This window comes from Tachypleus tridentatus, chromosome 9 (assembly GCF_004210375.1).
Source record: "Tachypleus tridentatus isolate NWPU-2018 chromosome 9, ASM421037v1, whole genome shotgun sequence".
Lineage (NCBI taxonomy): Eukaryota > Metazoa > Arthropoda > Merostomata > Xiphosura > Limulidae > Tachypleus > Tachypleus tridentatus.
In genome coordinates, this window is record NC_134833.1 from 147,513,537 (window position 1) to 147,539,278 (window position 25,742).

Consider the following 25,742-nt stretch of genomic DNA (forward strand, 5'->3'; position numbering starts at 1 on the left):
AGTAACGAATTGTCAAAAACTTTATATCGGAGAAACTTGTTTCGACACAGTCGTGCGTCATTTTCAGTCAGGAAGAAAACAACAACAGAAACACAATCAAAAATATTGGTCATTATACTAGTTTATCTAATATCAGACTTCAGACAGTTTGTTCTGTTTACTGTGGTTCTATTTTTCGATATTTGTGACAACGATAATATGTTATTATTAATAGTATTATATTTTGTGATGTATCAATTCAGAATTTTATTAACATAATTTTGATAGGGTATTATTGTGGTAAAGGTTTAGAGTAGAATAAGATAGAAAAGTTTCAGTTTAAATGACAAAAAGTAATTATTAGCTAAATTTACATATTTTATTGTTACTTTATTTCAAATTATAGACAATGATAATAACCCTGTAAATGTATTGGCGAAATGTTTACGGATAACATTTCTCGGGCCCGTGTATGGCCAGGTGGTTAAGGTACTCCACTCGTAATCCGAGGGTTGCGGGTTCGAATCCTCGTCGCACCAAACATGCTTGCCCTTTCAGCCGTGGGGTGTTATTATGTTACGGTCAATTCTACTATTTGTTGGTAAAAGAGTAGCCCAAGAGTTGGCGGTGGGTGGTGATGACTAGTTTCTCTCCCTATAGTCTTACACTGCTAAATTAGGGACGGCTAGCGCAGATAGCCCTTGAGTAGCTTTGCGCTAAATCAAAAAACAAAACAAAACAGTTCTTGTTTTTCATTGTTCGTTGTTTAATTTCAAAACATATAAAATTATTACATTTCTCTGTACTCCACTTGACAAGCTTCCACATTATATAACCATCATAACATTTTGTAACTTATTTAGATATCACAGGACTTTCATATGATCAAGTTCGTTAATATTGGGACTTCAAAAACAGAATAGAGAGCTTTGGTTCCTGTTTCTCTGTATTATAATAATCTATTAAACCTTGTAGATCACGTGGTGTAGAAGAAATTAATGTACTTTTAGAAACCTTTAAAAATATTTTACGAAATTATCTTTTTATCCAGAATGACATTTTTCAAGGTAAGTCAATCATCTTTTAAAATATGTGAAATATTAAGCAGCGTAACTTAACTTAAAAAATAAATCCTGTGAAAACTGAGTGACAAATACAGTTGATCAAGCTACATGCGCAGATAGCTTTTGGGTAGCTTTGCGCGAAATTCAAAACAAATCAAGTTACTTATATAATGAAACACTCCATCTTTCTTTATAGTTAGTTGATTTTTTAATATATTATTATTACAAACATTGAAGACCGTATTATGTTTGTCCTTAGAAAGGAATTAGGATGAAACCGTGAATAAGTCGTTTCAATTCTTCAGAAATATATACTAACAACAAAATCTGAGAAGTGTAGTGCTTTATTGTATTAATATGATATATTAAGAAATAAGTTATTACAAATAGACACAAATTAATAGTTTAATTTTTATTCGTAGCATCTTCTTCGACATACAACTGTGGACATGAAAACTTCTGACCAGACATTTAGTTTCAAGAAGTTCAAGACTGTTCCTGGAATTAAAATTATTTTGGGAATGACATCAGGATTCATGTATTCTCTGGCGATCCTGAATTTGAAGCTGGTGTCAGAAATTAGTTCGGCCCAGTTTCTGGTAACTCAAGCTCTTATCCAGTGGAGAATTTATAATGTTTTTATTATTTATTCGAAAGCCAATTAGATCGGAGAAGAAGTAGAAATAATTATTTTATTTTTTTAGAGCTATATTTGGTGGAATAGTAAAAGCACAAATTATATTCTGTTTTCATTGGCTCCCTCTTGCGGATGCTTCCACAATCTATTTATATTCTCCTGTGTTCATTAGTTTTTTTTGCTTACTTGGTTTAGAGAGAACGTTGTGGGGCTTACAATGTATTCGTCTTAATGCTGACGATGACGTGTATTATTTTAGTTATCAAATCAAAGTTTATTGTACGAACGTTTCAAGACATTCATGACGTAGGGAATCGGTGGAAAGGAATTATTTTTGGGATTTTCTCGTGTCTATTGAAAGCTTGTTGCTATACAATGACAAGCCTGGCATGGCCACGCGCGTAAGGCGTGCGACTCGTAAATAAGGGACGACTAGCACAGATAGCCCTCGAGTAGCTTTGTGCAAATTTCCCAAACAAGCAAACAAACAAATAAAGCTTTACAATGGCCCGTAAACTTCAAAAATCACCACCTCAAGTTGTGGTTGCCATTATGTCTACATTTAGCTTTTTGCGGGAACTTTTCTGTTGTTCTTGTTCGAAAAATATTCAAATATCATCTTGTGGTAAAAACAGTGTTCTTGTTGTGAGTTCTGGAATTTGTATTACACTGTATGAACTCCTCACCACAATAGCCTTACAAGTGGAAAATGCTGGACCTGTGTCTGTTGCTCAAACTGTAAATATAATTACAGCCTTTTTGTTCGATATTTTCATATTAAATACCATCGCCACCTGGTGTAGCATTTTTGGCGCTGTTTTAATTTTTGTTGATGTTCTTTTAACAACATTAAGGAAAGTGAATTAGTTCTTAATATTTTCACATAACAATTTACTTCGTGCTGTTATTAATATTATTTGGTTTCTATTATTTTTTGCCTAATAACTTTTCACTGTTTTATCATTACTATTTCAAAGCTTTTGATAACCGATGCTCGTAATGTAGTTAACAATAAATAGTTTTAACATTGATGCTTGAAGTTAAGTCTATAACTTTCGATAGTTAATGATGGTGACATACATATCCACGTGATGAGTTTGTTGTTTCACTTTGATGAACGTGGTTATTAGAGATCTGTTTCTGACCTCAAAATAAACTTTCTATGTTTCAATGAGACATGCTTCGATTTTTCTTCACGAAACTTCCATGTGTTTATTTGTGCTTCATGTGTTTGTTTTTAGAAATTTACAGTAAATAAAAAGAAATTATAGAAGAAGGAAAAACTTTCGTACTGTTAATTTTTTTTACGTTAGATATGGTTTAAACAAAAAGTAAACAACATTATATTTGAAACTTGTGTACGTTCATCTGCTTACAATTTTATAAAGTTTTATATAAACCATGAATTAAAAACAAAATCTTTATATTTCCAATTATTTGTTGCTGAGTCCGGAAAATATTTGCGGAATTTTTTAATTTTCCTTCGCTTGAATGTCTCTCATTGTATAATTTTCCCGAACTTACGATAAGCCATTCTTTATTGCTGCTATATGTGTTTAATTGTTCCCCAGTGGAAAAGCGGTATGTCTGCTGACTTACAACGCTAAAATATGAGTTTCGATAACCGTGGTTGACAGAGCGCAGGTAGCTCATTAGTTTGCTTGTGCTTAATTACAAACATTCAAAAATGTGATAGATCGTAAATACTGAAATGTTTCAAACGTGTAGTTTGTTTTTAAGATGTCTCTTTTTGCCAACTACTCATTGTTGTTTGATATTAATATAAATCTATTATAGTAACTAATAAATCATATTGTATTTGTCGTCCAAAATATATTTCTTTCGAGTTTTAAATCATAACATCATTTGTAACTGATCGTGTAAATAAGGTTATCGAAAGTACTCCAAACTTTTCATCAACTTTCTCTGTGTACTTATGTTGTAACGTATATTCTGATTGAGAAGTATTTAAAATTAAAAAGAGAGTACTAATTTTAAAAGCAAAACTCTTCTGTTTCAATCGTTGTCATCACTTGAGGATAATTCCATTGTGCTGAACAAAATATTTTCTTAAAATCACCAAGTTTAATTCACTTACGTTTAATTTTAATTCAGTTGTACTTTAAACCTCCGACCATACATTGAGCGAAGAATGAAGAGAGCTAATAAAGTAAAATAATGACTTTCAAAGGTCTCTAAACAACCATATAGGTGTCGCTTTTCTTTATTCTTCCTGGGATATTTTAACTCATTCTGTTACCGTTTTGTTCTAATTTTAGGTGTAAATTTTACAGCTTACAAAACATACAAATTAATGGCTCAGAATATATTTTTTTATGTTTTTTTAATTTCGCGCAAAGCTACACGAGAACAATCTTCGTTAACCGTTTCAAATTTTGCAATGTAAGACTAGAAGGAAGGAAGCTAGTTGTCACCACCTACTGCTAATTCATGGGCGACTCTTTTACCAACAAATAGTGGGATTGACCGTCATACTATAACTCCCTTACTGCTGAAAGGGCGAGCATATTTGGTACAACGGGGATTCGAACCCGCGACCCTCAGATTACGAGTTGAACGCCTTAACCCACCTGGCCATGTTGGCTCTATTTTTTTATAACGATTCTTATCTAAAACTAAAAAAAATCTGTTCTTAAAATCATTGAACCAATTATTGTTGACAACGAATTCAGTAGGATTTCTATAATACTCAATTTTCAACCGTTTTAGAACAAACATGATTTCAATAATAATGAGTTTTTAAATTATGTAAAATCGATTTGAACAAAATTAAGCTTTTAAACTTTGTAGATATGGTATCAATAACAGATAGTTTTGAATTTTTGAAACCATAATGTCAGTAACATTTGTATTTAAACTTTGCATACTTGATTTTACTAACACTCAGGTTTCAAACTGTGCACAGTGAGTACAGTATAAATAATAACCAGTTTTAAAACTTTGTAGACATGTTAGGCTTATTATAGTAAAATCAGACTTTAAATACGTATAGCAAGTTCAGTGCAACAAAGAATTACGTTGCTTTATGGTCACTTAACACACAAAACTAGTGAAATAGTAAAATACAAAATTGCAAAAACAAAAGAGGATTCCAAGCATATACTTAAGGTTTAGTGTACGTTAAATATGGTGTAATGTTCCAAAATAGAATTTCGATAGGCATTGTAATTTTAAATAGTGTTTCTTCACGCTGTAAATATTGTTCGTATTTTATCCTTGAAAAACAATTACACTTAAGCTGTGCAATAGTGTTTTTCTGGTGTATATTTTGTATTTGTGAAATATATATATATATAAATATTTAAAACCCAGCCCTTATCATTCACATATGATCAAGATTTTTCTTAAATCATAAAATAAAGTTTATTGAGGACAAAATACATTAATAATTCATGTTTGTTGTCCCATCCTCTAAACATAATTTCAAAATATGAGAAATGTAAATCCATTTCTCATCATTGATTCATCTATTAAGATTTTTTTGAAACTCACTGATAAAACAATCCATTCCATTTAATCATATTTAAAAAATAAAATTTTCGTAGCTGAGAACAGTTTCCCATTTGCCTATAATTATATTTATGTCTCCAATATAAATAATTCTCGATGTTAAGTATGACAGATGTTGATGAATCAATATTATTGATTTCTTTTAAAATTTTAAACACATCAGTCAGATCTCCTCTGGTTTTTCTTTTTATCAATTTATGATCATAATCTCTCCTCATATGACAATCCTTCCATCTGAGGTATCTATTACTTACCATCCTCTGAATATGTTCCAGCATTTTAATGTCCTTCATATGGTAAGTAGCCTAAGACTAAAAATATTTAATCAAATTTGACCTAATCAGTGACCTCTAAGGTCTAAATCCTATTTGTCTTATCACCACCAAAAGCACACTGCTTAAATGACTTCAGAACTAATCAACAATTACATCAAGGTCACTTCTTTTATGACAATGTTAAGATTATTCTCAAATTATACTTACAATTAAAATTATTATAGGCCCGGCATGGCTGGGTGGTTAAGACGATCGACTCGTAATCTGAAGGTTGCTGTTCGAATCCTTGGCACACCAAACGTTCTCGCCCTTTCAGCTGTGGGTGCGTTATAATCTCACGGGAAATCCTATTTATTGGTAAATAACTTGGGTGGTGATGACTCGCTGCCTTCTCTCTTGTTTTACATTGCAAAGTTATGAATGGTGAGCGCAGATAGCTCTCTTATAGGTTTGCACAAAATCCAAAAAGAAGGAAACAAATTATTTTTACCTACATGCATAATGTTACTTTTATTATGATTACAGTTAATATTCCATTTATTTGCTCATCTCAATAAATGATCTAAACTATTTTTCACACCATCAATATCCTCTCCAAATATAGCAATACTCAAAACTTTGACATCATTAACAAATTCAGGTAATATTTTTATTTCATCAACATTCCTTCTCGTACCTCATTAAGGTAAATCGAAAACGGGAATGATTCGAAGACTGACATTCATCCAGTTTAACTAAACACCATTCTAATAACACTCTTTCACCTAGACACCCTTCTGACCAATTAGTTTACTTATCTCCCATATCTAACGAAATAAATTTTTTACAAGCCTTTTACGTTTCACCTTGTCAAATGCTTTCTAAAATTCCAGACACCAAATCTATATCCTTAACCTCATCCACCTGAGAAGCAACGTTTAAAAAAGAATGTCTGAAAGTTTGCAACACGAGATTTTCTCTCAGTGAAAATATGTATATTCTCCAATAACGTTCTAAAGTTCATAACATGTTTTATTACAATCTTTCAGCCAGTCGTTTCCTGGTACATCTTTCTTTGTATTATTTGACCAACGTTCCTGGTATTCAATACTATTATAAAAGTCTCGTGCTTCCAGTCAATTCATAATTCTAATATTTGTGATGCTTTTCTTTAATTTTATTTCTCATATCCTGTGTAAGCCAACCTAGTGTGTTACTTGCAGCTGTACTTATCGTTCTATAAATAAAATATATAAACACGATTTAAAGAATGTAAGGTAAGTTGAGCTAAAGTTGGCAAGGTAAGTCCATCTGGTTGCTCTCCCTCAACAGAGAAGTTCTAGAATAGAAATAGTTGTGCATGAACTGTAGAGGTTTTAAAGACAACAAACTTCTATTAACATGACTTTTTTATTTAACACGTTGTATTGCACTTAGAATAAAACATAGAAACAAGTCCAATAAACAAGAGATTTTTAAGAATTTCTCTTCGTTTCAAATACACGTATTTAATTAACACATTCTGTCTAAACACGTAAGGCATCATCATCAGCTGTTAACTTTCTTTGACGACATAAAAATGACTGAGTTTAATATTTATATGGAAAAAGTTGATAGTCCACAGTGAATTATAGTTTATCTTAATTTTTAATTATTGATAAATGAAAGTGTATATTCTGAGAAAAAAACATTTCTAACAGGATCATTGTATATCATAATATAATGTGTTATACTAGTCAACAAATTCTGACATCAATAACTAATACAAAAGGTCGAAGTCATATTTTTATTTTATGGTACTTTTGGGAATCAGCCTGAAAATTAACACAATTCTTTATTTGAATGTTTTTATGGTGCAGTGATCACCATAAAATTATTTTATTTAGGTGCTAATTAATCTTAAATCACCTAGTGAGGTGAAGAGAAACTAAAGCTTGTAACCTAAATTTTCACCCACAACGAACTGGTATCATTCCATACACGTAACACAGGGGTATTATTAATATTTATTTATTTCCAAAAATTATTTGTTAGTGTACATTAGTGTGTTTCGTGTAAAAATTGTGTACCTATAATAAATAAATATATGTATATTCCTCACAATGAGAGATAATTTTCCTTACTAAATAAGGTCGAAATTCATTCCATAAAATGAATTTAATTTTCAAACACCATAACAAAAATCGTATAATATGATTAAAAGTCAAATAACTTTCATTGTGTATCTGTTTTGTTACAGTGCAATTTTTTGTGGAGCAATAACATTTAAAAATCTAAGTATAATAAGGTTTAGAGAACATAAGTGGATCCTGAAATGTTAGTTTAGTTTTATATGAAGCAAAAAAGAAGATGAACATATAATAAAAGAGCACATGATTGACAAAAACTTTCTGATACATGAAAAATATCCGTCTGTTCACCTGCACCATCCTAAATACGTTACATAAATCCTTCTAAAAATTATACTGTTTGAGATATATACAAAATAACTGAAAGAGATTAATGACACTAATGTATAGCTCTAGTATTATTTACCATAATATAGATAAGTATCGTTAAATATAGTAAAGTAACTGAAAAGTGTTGAACAAAAGAGAATTATTGGAAGGATGCTGGGGTGATATTTATAGGTATAATGAACACTTTAATACTGCATAAACATCACTACTTCTATTACATCAGTCCTTCAGTTATCATTAGTTCAAATACCTCTGGTTTAGTTGAACATCCAGAGCAGGTGAGAAGAGTGTTGATAAATAAATATATACAACATGTAACAACTAAATAGAAAATTTAAATAATAGTCACTTTGGACTATCATGCGTTTATCATAGTTTGGGATTTTGGAAAAGCTCTAGCATAAACATTGTTATGTAGACACATTTATTGAAATAAATAAATATTGTAAATATTTCTTTGTCAGTTATACGTGTATTGTCACTTATACGAAACTTCGGTTGGCTCTAGTTTTGAAATCACTGATTTAATCTGTCGAATGTTTATACATTTATTTTCTAAAAAGCATCAGCCACCTAATTAAACTTGCTTAACGCACATATAGCATAGACACAGAATTTTAAATTTAACACTATCTAACATATATTTAACATATCTAATATATGTGTGTTCATTTTTATACTGCAAAAATGTATAAATTAGAGGGACGGCAATGTATCGTTCCAGCCTATGAAACATATATTATTTTTTAGAATATCTGGAACGGTATTTAACGTTCAATCAGTGTACAGACGATTACAATTTGACATTAACTGTAGGTTCATTATTATACATAAAATCAACATTCGAATATCTGTTTCATAAGAGTTAAACACTAAAAATTGTTTTCCATTTTCAGGTTTATACTACTCTTCTGTGAAACAATGTCTGTTCAATAATATGGAACAATTAATATTATATTTTATTTCTCACGTAAATTCTGAAGAGTTATTTTATGTTGTTTACAGATGGAAATTCAACTAACGCCGATTGGCTGTTCCCAGATGATGCATGTAGGTTATATAATGTGATGTGTTACTTATATTAATGAATCACTTTGTATGCGTACATTATATCATATTGTTAGCTTCAACTTGAATGACATCATCAGAGATCCTCTCGACTAACGTTATCACCACTTCTTATCACACAACCTCTGCATTTTTATTTTCAAAGAGCTCATATTGCCAAAACAAGTTTTCGTGCACCTGTTTGTCTTTAACAATAAAATATTCGTTACCTCTAACTTAAGTTTTTCTCTTTCACTGACAGCAGAAACTAAAAACATTTTTCATTTCTACTTTTACGTATTATAATTTATCTTGAGCGAGTCTCTAATTTATTATTTTAGGTATTCTGATGACAAATATCCTGAAACTAAGTTAAATTTTATTTTAATGTAGAATATAATTAAATTTGAAGATGTAGTAATTAATGATGTCTGCCAACAATATTAATACATACAGTTTTCTTTCTTAACACATGTATATTTTAATATGTTAGTGATAACATAATTTACAATAATTGTCTTCCCAAACAGTTGTTAGAGATAACGATTTGATAAAGAAAAATCTTACAAACTAACAAAAACAAATGAGTCTTCAATGTGGTATGAAAATTAATTCGAGTTGATATCGGTACACTTTCATAACAGGTAAATATGAACCTCTTTTCTGTTTGCACGTCAGATTTTCACCGCTAAAAGTATCTAATATTTAAGTAGAAATACTAACGTTTCATGATAATTTGCTGAGTTTAAATAGTTTGTAACTGTTTGAAACATATAAATGTTTTTGCTCAGTATTTGTTGTTTTCCGATTAATAAACTTTATTCATAAGTATAGCTCCCGAGGCTTGTAGTATAGAAACCGTAGCAAATCAACAGTATACACGTTGCATTAGATACCACTTATAAGTTTGAGAGGAAATTTTCTAGAAATTTCAGCTAATTCATCAATATTGTTATTTACGTGCATATATACATTGTTGATTCTTACATTCGAGAATCTTCTACAAATTTAGCGAACAGGAGGGAGTGTCACAATACACGTTTAACAATGAAGAAATAGAAGAGTCAATATTTGAAGGATTATTATTGTATTGAAAATAAGCTCAGAATCTTTCCTATCAATTTAAACGTGTCCAACTAATTACATTTAGTTATTTAATATTGGTGTTTTTTTATGTAAGAACTATACATAAAACTAAACTAATAACAGATTTTATCTAATTAAATATATTACATTTTCACATATCTCACAATTCATTGATATAAACTATAACATAATTAGAACATTGAATGGAACTATTGAAATTTCATCGTTTGCATATCTATTTCCTTCACTTCTCTGTCAAACATAGATAACTCTTCACTGTAGTGTTTTTTAATTGGTTTTCCGAATCAGTTTAAATGTCAGATTTAATAACAACTTTTCTTTACCAACCGGTAGATGGACAATTTATATATGTTTTTCTGAGATATAAAATATACACATCAAAAAACTCTATACACAACATAAATATTATTGTTTTCCAAGGACAGAATATAAACAATGTTAGAGCGTGAAGAGAAACTATTACAATATTAAAATTCTTATCGAAACTCCAGCCTGGAACATCCCACTTCGTACTTGGATATGATAACAACTATACCATATGTAAGTGTAAACTTAGAATCATAATTCATTTTTTATGATTTTGTTTCTTTACTAGTTTATGTGTTATAAATGAGCGTAAAGCTACATCATGATTTGTATCCTAGCCTACAACAGCCATGTTTTTAGTATCAAAAGCCTTTCGTGTTTGCAAAGTTTCAAAACTGGATATTATTGAAATTATGTTTATACTGCTACTGCATAGTTTACACCCTGGATGTTATTAAAACCATGTTTGATCTACAACAATTAAAACAATGTTACTGAAAACATATCTGATCTATAAACAGTTTATGACGATGCCCGTCATCGTCAGCATTAAGACGAATACATTGTAAGCCCTACAAGGTTCTCTCAAAACCAAGTAAGCAAGCAAACTAATGAACACTGGAGAAGAGGAATAGATTGTGTAAGCATCCGCAAGAGGGAGCCAATGAAAACAGTATATCATTAGGGCTTTTACTATTCCATCAAATAAAGCTCTAAAAAACAAAATAATTCTTTCTCCTTTTTCTCCGAAGTAATTGGCTTTCGAATAAATAATAAAAACATTATAAATTCCCCACTGGATAAGAGCTTGAGTTACAAGAAACTGGGCCGGACTAATTTCTGACACCAGCTTCAAATTCAGGATCGCCAGAGAATACATGAATCCTGATGTCATTCCCAAAATAATTCCAATTCCAGGAACAGTCTTGAACTTCTTAAACTGAATGTCTGGTCAGAAGTTTTCATGTCCACAGTTGTATGTCGACAAAGATGCTGCGAATAAAAGTTAATGTAGTAATTTTTGTCTTGATTATCTCTTAAAACATCTTATTAAGAATATAAAGCATTAGATTTATCAAATCTTATTTTAATAAATCTTTCTAAAACTTAAAAATGTCTACTTTACAGATTGTTCCAAATTTCTATTCTATAAACGAGTGTAATATGATCTTCAGTGTGATAATACAAGCATATCATGTATTACATTTCTTTACATATATGTGTTTTAAACAATTTTTTATCAATAGTTTCTAACCAAGATAAAGGTAACTATAAAGACAGAACTAAAAACGTAACGTATAATTTAACAAATTTAATAATTATAACAGTCTTTTCAGATGAACGTAATGGCATAAGTTAAACAAAAGATATTTTAAAATTCATAAAAGATAAAACGATTTATTCATCAACGATTTTGTTGGCAGTTATTACAAAACACGTTTACAGAGGTTTGTCTACTTTAGTATATTTATTTAAATTCTAAACCAATATAACAAGTTAACAATGAAACATGATCTACATAATTATAAAGTGTGATAACATTAGTTTTAAGATCTACAGTAAGATTATTATGAATAGTATTGTAGCTAATGTTGTAAAAAACAAACCAAATTTAAAGAAAAATGGAGTGTGTCATTACGTTAGTAGCTTGAACATTTTCTTTGTTCCTATGTGTTTACAGGGTTTCTCCATTAAATTAAATATTACTGGTTTCAGAGATGAGGTATAAATTTCTAATTGAATTAAATTATGAAGATAATATTTCAAATATTATGAGAGAAATTTATTTATTTTAGAAATTTTCATTCAGTATAAAAACTAATTTCATGAAACATTTATAAAGGTTTTTAAAACCACAATAGTTCCTTAGACACCACATGATCTACTAAGCTAAATAAGTTTCATCCATAACGTGAAACGAGAACAAAAACTGTCCATTTTGCTTTTAAGGTCCAAACATTAACGAACTTAATAATATGACAGTTTTGTAGAAATAAGTTACCAGATGATTAATTTAATGTAGGAGCTTGTCACGTGAATTCTATGAATATACCACGATGAAGACAAACTTCATGTTCAACAATCACAACTATATACAAACAAATCGTCTAAGCATGGGCAACCCAGTATCACCGGTTCTAACCAATACTTTTGTGACACAAGTTGAAACACATGCAATTAACACAGCATTACAACCACCACTATACTGGTTCACATATATAGATGACACGGTTGCGGGGATTTAGATTTACAGAACACACACTTAATTTTTTCAATCACATTAACTCTATACATCCCAACATTGACTTCAGATGTGAACAAAAAGAAAGCAATCAAAGAAAATTTCTTAACATCAAAATTACAAGAACCGACACAGAATTTATAACATAAATCTACCGAACAATATCACTCATACTGGACTATACATTCCTTGGGATCCAGCACATGAAACAAAACAAAAACACAACTTACTAAGAAACCAAATAAACACAGCCATAAAACTATGCTCACCAGATAAAATTAACGATGAATTAGACAAAATAAAACAATACTTCATCAACATCAATAAGTTTCCTCCACAAACCGTAGAAAACATCATACGAACACACCTAGACAGGAAGCAAAATTAACCAACAAATATAAATATATCTCAAGAATTAAAAAAATCACGAAACCATATACTGCTGTATATCATATATTCCCGACATGACCAGAAATATATCCAACATTTGGCAAAAACTAGTAACAAAATATGACGTTCCAGTTAATACCAAATTTATTCAAAAACCAGGCACAAAACTGAGGTATATACTATGTAAAAACTACACTGACAAACACCACACCAACATTATTTATAAAATACAATGTGATAACTGCTACGACTTCTATATTGGAGAAACAAGTGAAAAAATAGAAACCAGATATTAAAAATAATATAATAAATAATATAAAATTACATATTCAAACATCTAACACCACCCTCCACATTCCGACACTCAGTCACACAATCCCTTTCAAACTTGTGGTCAACTTCCGGTCAGTTACCTCTTTCTTTCTTTGTGAACCTGACGATGACCGAAAAAAGGTTGTTCGCTCCTCTACGTAAAATATTTTCTCAACCCAAACGAGCCATTTTTACATATATATTTTTCTCTACAATTGGGTTTTCTCGACATCACTGAAAAAAAATTCTCGATTGATAACTGTAGATCACAAAAGATAGTAATGAAAGAAAACAACTGACCAACTTCCTAACCGTCTGTGTCTTTAAAGGAATTCCAAGATTAGGGGTCACGTAGTCGTTTGTTGAACAGTTTTTTTTTATTTCTCCCGGAACACAATGTTAAAATGAAGAGGACGCTTGAATAGGTAGAAACTAGTTACTTAGATATGAAACAGTTGACACTTCGTTCCGTTCAGTATTGTTTTATACATTTATGACAGATAGGCTGCAGTGAAATTGTTTTCATTTTCCTGTCTTTCTTAACTAAGAAATGAAAAATATAAATTCATATGACACCAGGAGAGTTAAACGTATGAATAAAAGTAAAGATATGTCAACTAATCTGGTTCAGAGCTGTGTGTCGCACACTTCGGATGCTTTAAACATAAGTCGAATGTAAATGTTAAACTGAGTTCCACCAAATTCATACTGTTCAGATGAAGGTTATCATTGTACGTGTATAACTTTGAAACAGCAGTTGAAAACTGCGCAATTCACTGCCATGTCTTAGAGCTGAACGGGACTGTTAATCTAAATAAATGATAACTGTACCTGAACTATCAGAAACAGTTGTGCTGTAGGTCGGAAAATGCCAGCAAGAAATTCATCTGTGTGGTGTTTACATTAGTGAGTTACAATTTAATAAAAAAATGAAATGTATTCATTATTTTGGCTTCTCATAAAATGAGAGTTTAGTACCTAAATTGAGTAAAATAAAAAATTGGGGGAATAAGTTTTTCTAATTCACCAATAGAACACAGCGTGCTATAAAATACGCAGCAAATAATGATCCTATTGTATTTTGTCTTTATGGCAACCTTCAGATGTGGATTCCTGTACATGGTGAGGGGACTTCCCATAGAAAGTTCTGCTTCCTTTAGTTTATCTCCCTTGGGTTTGCGTGGCGACCCCTGAAGAGTGAGGACAGGATCCTGGTGATTGAGGGGCTCAACCCTAAGACACCACTTTTCCCTTGAATTCCTGTAGATGGGCAGCCATGAGGTGCTCCCCCCACGGTCACTCCTCTGGTCAATTTGGAGCTAGGGTCAACCAAGTACCAGTGTTGGATGTTCTCCACAGCAAATGGTTTATAATTCTTCCTCTCTAAAACCGTTTGCCAACACTTTTGCTGCCAACGGGGTATTCACTTAGATCCTGAACTCCGTATCTGTGAAGTTGTGTTACTCGTGGTCCCTGAGACAAAGTTCTTAGGGCTTATCTTTGAGTGTAAACATAATTTTATACCACATACCAAGCAGCTACGAGTAAAATATACAAAAGCTCTGAACATCCTTCGTGTTCTCTCTTACACCACTTGGGGAGCGTATCGACGTTCTATGCTAAAGATATCTCGTGTTCTTATTCGATCAAAACTAGACTACAAGTCACTGGTTTATGTTTCTGCCAAGACCTCGACTTTGAAGATGCTGGACCCCATTCATAATCAGGGGCATTTCGCACTCCCCAGTTCAGAGCTCGTATATAGAGTCTCATGAACTTTCTCTCCGCCTTTGTCATTTGCAACTGTTTTTAGTGTATGCTTCGAAACTTTGTTCCTTACCATAGCAACTCACCTGGGGTTGTGTTTTCCTTCCTCAGTGGGTCATGCTTTTCCAGAACAGACGACCTGACATTTTGGTCTTCGTATTCAGGCACATTTGGATGAATTAGGTCTGTCGTTGGATAACGTTGTTGTATTCACTGGTCAGCACTTCTCACCATGGCTTCTAACAGTCCCCAAATGTGACCTATCTGTAAATTATCTGAGAAAAGCAGACACTCTCGACTGTAAATACTGTCTGTTATTTGCGGAACATCTTTCGAACCATCCTTCCCTTCCTCTTTGTACAGATGAGTCAAAATCAGGTGACTGTGTGGGCTCTGCCATGGTTTGTTGTGGTTCGATAGTTGCATGCAGAATGACCTCTACAGCTTCTGTGTTCACTGCTGAACTGTACGCTAATTGTCTTGCCCTGGAGCACCTAGAAGCTAAGCAGTACTCAAACTGTACTATTTATACTGACTCGCTTAGTTCTCTACTTGTCCTGGAGTCGCTTCACTTTAGTTCATACCTTGTTCTCGCCGATATTTAAAACCGACTGGCCTATTTCTCTTTACTTCTACTTCTAACCAGTTCTTCTGGATACCAGGCCACTTGAGTGTTGGCGGAAAATAGCTCGTCAACACCGCAGCTAAATTTGTCTGCTCTGTCGCTATCAATGCCGTTCTTGTTCCATACATGAACTATGGTTCTGTGTTGAAGCCTCGGCACTGTATCAATTGGAAGTGGAAAACGTGAAAACAATCTTTTCCAGATAGAACCCTGTATTGGACTTTGACCGTCTTGTTTCCGTAACGATCAGAAAGATAAAGTTGTCTTAACTAGATAACGCATTGGTCACAGTTTTTAACTCATAGTTCTTTAATCTGGGACTGATGCACCAATGTGTATTCTATGTAAACATTCAGGTCACAATAAGCCACATTTTACTGTCGTGTCGTCGTTATGACTCTCAACAACGGCACCATTTTAGACATGTTTCGCCCTGAGGTTTATCCCTGACGCTGGATAATGCAATGTGTACTTACATAGGTTTGATTTTGCATCAATGTCTACATATATATTTTAGGAAGAGACCATAAAATTGGCGCCATTTTGATTTTTAATAATAATGCCATCTTAAAACAACTTTCTCTGAAATTAATGAACATTGGAGTTAAAGAGTCCCACTTTCTTCATGATGACAATTTACATCATAAGATCTGTGGTGTCTACATGGGTTCTAGCTTATGGACATTCTTGACAATTTCATGTTGTGTTTCTAAAAATACAGTAAATAGAAAACTATTTTCAGCCTCTTTACTGGTGATAAGACGTTTGTTGTCTTTGAGAACTCTCATGAAGCTTCGTAATTTAACAACAAACCTATCAGTATAGAGTTTACAGTAGAACATCATAAAGTTTATTTTATAGGCACTTTAATGAGTGATAATAATGTTTATAACTTAACGTGAAAAATTTACATAAAACCATAGAGAATATCATACTACATTTTGAATGTAAATAAAACCACAGAGAATATCATACTACATCTTCAATGTAAATAGAACCATAGAGAATATCATACTACATCTTCAACGTAAATAGAACCATAGAGAATATCATACTACATCTTCAATGTAAATAGAACCATAGAGAATATTATACTACATCTTCAATGAATTTGTCTAAAGTCTAACTGTATTTCCTCAGGCTGCTTCTATATTTCGTGTTAGGAATTGCTAAAAATTTATTTGATAAGACAGTCACTAACGTTTAATGATTGTTAGAAATATGTTAGAACTTGCTATATAATGTTACATTTAGTACTTTTAACAATTAACTATATAAATTGGTTGTATTTCATTGTTCTATTCATTCATTGTGGCAATTGTTTCAGATTGGGCTCGATATTTCTTTCCTGGAACCTATTGCCACATATGCTGTTAGTATCTCTAAATTAAATATTTTTCAAGTGGACTGTTATACTCTCTAAATTGGCGTTATGCAAGTGAGAGTCACATAACTCAAACGCCAGGCAGATTTCCGTTTTCAACTGACTTACTAAAAACTCTAGAGAGAGGTTATAACTGATATCTGACCTTATTTGAAACAGAAAAAGAACCTCGTGTAATTCTAGTTTTAATACCTTAACATTTTTATAAATCAACAATGGATTAATTTGTACAATAGTAATATCATACGTGACACGCTAAAAATGAAAATCAAATCTAATATTAAATTTTCATTTATTCGAACATGTAGCTAAATATCAGATCTAATCAAGCATTGAACACTATTTCATAAACGATCTACACTTCAACACTTACAATTGTATCTGTATTATTACTTAACGATGAATATAAAATGTCATGTCTCTTGTTGTCATTTGGTTGTTAAATGTGTGTAGGAATCAGTTCAAGAAATCTATGAATAAATATTGATTGAGAATATGATTTGTCATGATCTATTCAATATTCTTAAATTTAAAGACCGCAATCAATGGTGTATAAGTAATATTACTGATAAAAATTATTATAATATTTCTTATTAATTACTATATTAATATTAATTATTAATCTATTAGAGATTTTTCCTATGTAGTAGAAAAGTACATTTTTTTTTCTACCTAACTATTTCAAGGGATAATTTTTCACAAGATTTAATGCAACGTCTGGTTCAGATTTCATTAATATACTTATTTTGACTTTCCTTTATTGTTCGTTAAAGGTAATAGTCGATTGGAATAAAGTTAGAGAAAAAAAGATTTTCACTACAGTTTATCTTTTGTAAATTAAAAACCACACTAAAAGTAACGAACTGTCAAAAACTTTATATCGGAGAAACTTGTTTCGACACAGTCGTGCGTCAATTTCAGTCAGGAAGAAAACAACAACAGAAACACAACCACAAATATTGGTCATTATACTAGTTTATTTAATATCAGACTTCAGACAGTTTGTTCTGTTTACTGTGGTTCTATTTTTCGATATTTGTGACAACGATAATATGTTATTGTTAATAGTATTATATTTTGTGATGTATCAATTCAGAATTTTATTAACATAATTTTGATAACGTGTTGTTGTGGTAAAGGTTTAGAGTACAATAAGATACAAACGTTTCAGTTTAAATGACAAAAAGTAATTATTAGCTAAATTTACATATTTTATTGTTACTTTATTTCAAATTATAGACAATGATAATAACCCTGTATATGTATTGGCAAATTATTTACCGATAACATTTCTCGGGCCCGGGTATAGCCAGGTGGTTAAGGTACTCCACTCGTAATCCGAGGGTTGCGGGTTCGAATCCTCGTCGCACCAAACATGCTTGCCCTTTCAGCCTTGGGGTGTTATTATGTCACGGTCAATTCTACTATTCGTTGGTAAAAGAGTAGCCCAAGAGTTGGCGGTGGGTGGTGATGACTAGCTTTCCTCCCTCTAGTCTTACACTGCTAAATTAGGGACGGCTAGCGCAGATAGTCCTCGAGTAGCTTTGCGCTAAATAAAAGCAAAACAAAACAGTTCTTGTTTTTCATTGTTCGTTGTTTAATTTCAAAACATATAAAATTATTACTTTTCTCTGTACTCCACTTGACAAGCTTCCACATTAAATAAGAGTTGTAACATTTTGTAACTTATTTAAATATCACAGGACTTTCATATGATCAAGTTCGTTAATATTGGTATTTCAAAAACAGAATAGAGAGTTTTGGTTTCTGTTTCTCCTTATGATAATAATCTATTAAACCTGGTAGGTCACGTGGTGTAGAATAAATTAATGTACTTTTAAAAAACCTTTAAAAATATTTTACGAAATTATCTTTTTATCCAGAATGACATTTTTCAAGGTAAGTAAATCATCTTTTAAAATATGTGAAATATTAAGAAGCATAACTTAATTTAAAGGATAAATCTTGTTTTTTTTTGTCATATTTTTAGCTTATTAGAAAAACATAAAGTTTTCGTGTTTTAAAAAATTAAGGCCAAAGTTTATGTAGTTTTATAAAAGATGAAAGTTTCTTGATCATTACACATTAAACTTTGTCAATTTAAATGTGTTTAAAAAACAAAATTAAAATCTTTTAGCAAAAAATATAAAGAATTTAATGATATAATGAACGTATGAATTATTAACTTTGTTAAAATTCATTTATGTTCAACATTATTTGTGTCTTGTTCGTCCTATGGTTGAGCTCCGAGTCTCGGAGTTCGTAAGCATTGATTGAATCTCTGTGATACTATAAACTATACATCGAAACGTTTAGCTGTTAGTGTGTAATAAAAGGGAAAGTAAATCTTTTAGTGTGCGTGTGGTAGGGTTATGTTTTTTCTTTCTATTTATTCTGAAGTTGAAAATTAGGGACACAGTAGATAGCCTTATTGACTTTGTCATAAAAACAAACTATAAAAGAAATAATTATATTATGTGTATTTACTAGTGTACTGTGTTCTAGTGGTGGATTGAAGGTAGGTGTTCCAAAAAACGTTTTCATCCTTTAGACTCAATTAAAGTACTGAATTTTTAGTTTAAGGATATGACGACGACATACGCTGTTTCATTCGTTGCGAAAAATCAAAATAATGAATATTTATCAACTCTGCAGTCAGTTTCAAGTCACTAATGTATGCACCACACAGGTATCTTTCTTTCTGGCACGTGTTCAACCTACAGCACAACTGTTTTGTGTTGTTTCAGTTATTCGTATAAGTTAATTAGATTAATAGTCCCGCCCAGAAAAAACAAAATAAAAAAATGTGACATTGTATTACACAGTTTGTAACTGCTGTTTCTAAGTTATACACGTACAGTAACAATATTCACCTCAGCAACACGAGAGTTAGACAGAGCACAGTTTCTTTTCACAAATTAGTCATAACTTTTCCGTTACCATACACTGTGACATTCAGCTCTGAATCAGGTTAGTTTCGATGTTTATACATTTTACTCATACTTATATACATTTGACTATTCTTAATGTTGACCCAGTCGATTGAAGTAAGGTTAGGGAAAAATCAGTTTCAGTAGAGTCTATACTTCGTAATTAAAGACCATAGTAAAGAGAACAAACTGTCAAAAGCAACTTGTTACGACACATTCGTGCATCCTTTAAGGTATTAAGTTATCTTCTGCCAGAAGTAAGAATAAAAGAATAAAAACACAACCAAACATATCAATCAATAAACTAGTTTATCTAATATCAGACTTCAGAGAGTTTGTTCAGTTCACTGTGGTTTTATTTTTCAATATTTTTTACAATGATAACATGTTCTTCTTATTATTATTATCTCTTGTGATGTACAGTTATTAATCGAGAATTTTGATAACATCTATGGTGGTTAGGGTTGAGAGTTGTCGAAGGTACATACGTTTCTGTTTAAACGAGAAAATTCATTATTAGCTAAATTTACACATCTGAATTATTAGTTTGTTTCAAATTGAAAACCCTGCAGATGGCGAGTTGTTTACGGACAGCATTTCTTGTTTTTTCATTGTCCGTTCTTTAATTTCAAAATATAAAATTATTACTTGTCTCTGTAAATCACTTGACACGCTTTTGCGTTAAATAATTATCGTAATATTTGGTAACTTATTTAGATAGCACAGAACTTTGATGATATTAAATTTGTTAATACTAAGACTTTAAAAGCAGAATAGAGAAGTTTGGTTCTTGTTTCTCGATATCATAATAACTTATTGAACCTGGTAGATTACGTGGTGCAGAAGTAATTTATGTAGTTTTAAAAACCTTTACAAATATTTTATGAAGCTAGTTTTTTATCCGGGATAACATTTTTCAAAGTAAACACAAGTGAAGAAATCATCGTTTAAAATATCTGAAATATTCTTCTTATAATGTAGTTCAGATAGAGAGTTATTCACCATCTCTGTAACCAGTAAAAGAAAATAATCTTTTAAAATATGTGAAATATGAAACAGGAAAACTTAATTTAAAAGAGAAATCCTGTTAAACCTGAGTGACAAATATAGTTGATCAAGCTTATTACGGAATGAAACACTCCATCTTTCTTTATAGCTAGAATATTTTTCCAAAATTTTATAAATTAGCGTTTAAAATAACTTTCAACGTGGTTCATATCAACTTTATAATTATGCAAGTGAAATTTTAACTTGGTGTATTGCTTCAGAACTATGTTAAATATCCTAAACTGGACAAACATCTGAAGATATTTTAAGAATTATGTCCAATAACATTATTAATGGATAAATGAATTTTAACATTTACGAACTTGTGATTTTAGTTACGTTCATCTAATCAAACTATTAAAATAATCATTAATTTTTACGTAACCTTTTTAGTTCTATTTGTATATTTAACTTTATTTTGTCGGAAATTATTATTTAAAATACAAAATCCTGGTTTAAAACATATGTACAGATGTACCAAGAGATAATTTTATATTAAAATAATAAACTGTCAAAACAGACCGATCATCAATACCAAGATTTATATACGACATATTTTCTATTACAAACATTGAAGACCGTTTTATATTTGTCCTTAGAAAGGGATTAGGATGAAACCGTGAATATCTCGTTTTCAATTCTTCAGAAATATACACTAACAACAAAATCTGAGAAGTGTAGTGCTTTATTGTATTAATAAGATATATTAAGAAATAAGTTAATACAAATAGACATAATTAATAGTTTAATTTTTATTCGCAGCATCTTTCTCGACATCGAACTGTGAACATGAAAACATCTGTCAAGACATTCAGTTTTAAAAAGTTCAAGAATATTCCTGGAATTGGAATTATTTTCGGAATGACATCAGGATTCACGTATTCTCTGGCGATCCTGAATTTGAAGCTGGTATCAGAAATTATTACGGCTCAATTTCTGGTAACTCAAGCTCTTATCCAATGGGGAATTTATAATGTTTTTATTATTTATTCGAAAGCCAATTACATCGGAGAGAAAGGAGAAAGAACTATTTTGTTTTTTAGAGCTTTATTTGATGGAATAGTTAAAGCCCTAATGATATACTGTATTCATTGGCTCCATCTTGCGGATGCTTCGACAATCTCTTCCTCTTCTCCACTGTTCATTAGTTTGCTTGTTCACTTGGTTTTGAGAGAACCTTGTGGGGCTTACAATGTATTCGTCTTAATGCTGACGATGACGGGCATTGTTTTAATTATCAGACCAACGTTTATCGTAGGAACGTTTCAAGATATTCGGTACGTAAGTAATCGGTGTAAAGGAATTACGGTTGGATTTTCTGCGTGTCTATTGAAAGCTTGTTCCTATTCAATGGCCCGTAAACTTCAAAAAACACCACCTCAAGTTGTGGTTGCCATTATGTCTACATTTAGCCTAGTTGTGGGAATCTTTCTACTGTTTTTGTTCGAAGAAATTCAAATATCATCTTGTAGTGAAAGCAGTGTTCTTGTTGCGAGTTCTGGAATCATTGTGACTCTGAATCAACTCCTCACCATAACAGCCTTACAAGTGGAAAATGCTGGATCAGTGTCTGTTGCTCAAACTCTAAACATAATTACAGCCTTTTTATTCGATATTTTCATATTAAATACCATGGAAACCTGGTACAGTATTTTTGGCGCTGTTTTAATTTTTGTTGGTGTTCTTTTAACAACATTAAGAAAAGTGAATTAGTTCTTAATATATTAACATAACAATTTACTTCGTGCTGTTATTAATATTATTTGGTTTCTATTATTTTTTGCATAATAACCTTTTCACTGTTTTATTATTATTATTTCAAAGCTTTCGATAACCGATGCTCGTAATGTAGTTCAAATAAATAGTTTTAACATTGCTGCTTGAAGTTAAGTCAATAACTTTCGATAGTTATTAAATATACCACTGACGATACTGGGTAGGAGCTTGAGTTCTAATACAAGTTTTCCAATGATGGTGACATAGATATCCACGTGATGAGTTTGTTGTTTCACCTTGATGAACGTGGTTATTAAAGATCTGTTTCCGACCTCAATATAAACTTTCTATGTTTCAATGAGACATGCTTCGTTTTTTTTCACGAAACTTCCATGTGTTTATTTGTGCTTCATTTGTTTGTTTTTAAAAATTTACAGTAAATAAAAAGAAATTACAGAAGAAGGAAAAACTTTTGTACTGTTAATTATTTTTACGTTAGAAATGGTTTAAATAAAAAGTAAACAACATTATATTTGAAACTTGTGTACGTTTATTTGCTTACAATTTTATAAAGTTTTATATAAACCATGAATTAAAAACAAGATCTTTATATTTCCAATTATTTGTTGCTGAGTCCGGAAAATATTTGCGGTGGTTTCGAATTTTCCTTCGATTGAATGTCTCTCATTGTATAATTTTCCCGAACATACGATAAGCTACTCTTTATTGCTGCTATATGTGTTAAATTGTTTCCCAGTGGAACAGCGGTATGTCTGCTGACTTACAACGCTAAAATATGAGTTTCGATAACTGTGGTTGACGCACATTGAATTATTGGTAACTAATAATTCATATTGTATTTGTCGTCCAAAATATATTTCTTTCGAGTTTTAAATCATAACATCATTTGTAACTGATCGTGTGAATAAGGTTATCGAAAGTATTCCAAACTTTTTCATCAACTTTCTCTGAGTACTTATGTTGTAACGTATATACTGAGAAGTATTTAAAATTAAAAAGAGAGTACTAATTTTAAAAGCAAAACTCTTCTGTTTCAATCGTTGTCATCACTTGAGGATAATTCCATTGTGCTGAACAAAATATTTTCTTAAAATTACCAAGTTTAATTCACTTACATTTAACCTTAACTCAGTTGTATTTATACCTCCGACCATACATTGAGCGAAGAATGAAGAGAGCTAATAAAGTAAAATAATGACTTTCAAAGGTCTCTAAACAACCATATAGGTGTCGCTTTTCTTTATTCTACCTAGCATATTTCAAATTATTCTGTTATCGTTTTGTTCTAATTTTAGGTGTAAATTTTACAGCTTACAAAACATACAAATTAATGGCTCACAATATATTTTTTATGTTTGTTTTTCTTAATTTCGCGCAAAGCTACACGAGAACAATCTGCGTTAGCCGTATCAGTTTTGCAGTGTAAGACTAGAAAGAAGGAAGGCCACCCACTGCCAATTCTTGAACTATTCTTTTACCAACAAATAGAGGGATTAACCGTCACACTATAACTCATCCACGGTTGAAAGGGCGAGCATATTTGGTACGATAGGGGACTCGAACCCGCGACCCTCAGAATACGAGTTGAACGCCTTAACCCACCTGGCTATGCTGGTCCTATTCTTTTTTGACGATTCTTATCTAAAACTAAAAAAATCTGTTCTTAAAATCATTGAACCAATTATTGTGGACAACTAATTCAGTAGGATTTCTATAACAATCAATTTTCAAACTTTTTAGAACAAACATGATTTCAATAATAATGAGTTTTTAAATTATTCAAACACGCTTTGAACAAAATTAAGCTTTTAAACATTGTAGATATGGTATCAATATCAAATAGTTTTCAATTTTTTGAAACCATATTTTCAGTGACACTCATATTTAAACTTTGCATACTTGATTTTACTAACACTCAGGTTTCAAACTGTGCACAGTAAGTATAGTATAAATAATAACCAGTTTTTAACTTTGGAGACATGTTAGGCTTATTATAGTAAAATCAGGCTTTAAATACGTATAGCTCAGTGCAACAAAGAATTACGTTGCTTTATGGTCACTTAACACACAAAAACTAGTAAAATAGTAAAATACAAAATTGGAAAAACAAAAAAGGATTCCAAGCATATACTTAAGGTTTAGTGTAGGTTCAATATGGTGTAATATTCCAAGAAAGAATTTCGATAGGCATTGTAATTTTAAATCGTGTTTCTTCACGCTGTAAATATTGTTCGTACTTTATCCTTGAAAAAACAATTACACTTAAGCTATGTATTAGTGTTTTCTGGGTGTATATTTTGTATTTGTGAAATATATATATATTTAGGTTTGCACAAAATTCAAAAAAGAAAGAAACAAATTATTTTTACCTACATGCATAATGTTAGTTTTATTATGATTACAACCAATGTTCCATTTATTTGCTCATCTCAATAAATGATCTAAACTATTTTTCACACCATCAATATCCTCTTCAAAGCTAGCAATACCCAAAACTTTGACATCATTAACAAATTCAGGTAATATTTTTATTTCATCAACATTCTTTCTTGTACCTCATTAAGGTAAATGAAAAACAGGAATAATTCTAAGACTGACATTCATCCAGTTTAACAAAACACCATTCTAATAACACTCTTTCACCCAGACACCTTCCTGTCCAATTAGTTTACTTATTAGCCATATCTAACGAAATAAATTTTTTACAAGCCTTTTATGAAAATCCAGATACACCAAATCCTCATCCTTGCCCTCATCCACCTTAGCAGCAACGTTTAAAAAAGAATGTGTGAAAGTTTGGAACACGAGATTTTCACTCAGTGAAAAAATTTATACTCTCTAATAACATTCTAAAGTTTATAACATGTTTTATTACAATCTTTCAGCCAGTCGTTTTATCGTACATCTTTCTGATGTTCTGTTTC

At 31.2% G+C, this 25,742-nt stretch overlaps 1 protein-coding gene across 1 annotated transcript; it reads left to right on the top strand.

Moving 5' to 3' along the window:
• Positions 1-1,031: 1,031 nt before the first annotated feature.
• Positions 1,032-22,794, top strand: LOC143227521 (solute carrier family 35 member G1-like). Its single transcript, XM_076458961.1, has 3 exons — positions 1,032-1,046; positions 1,466-1,642; positions 21,844-22,794. Exons 1-3 carry the CDS (start codon positions 1,032-1,034, stop codon positions 22,792-22,794), a joined length of 1,143 nt encoding a protein of 380 aa, XP_076315076.1.
• The last annotated feature ends 2,948 nt before the right edge of the window (positions 22,795-25,742 follow it).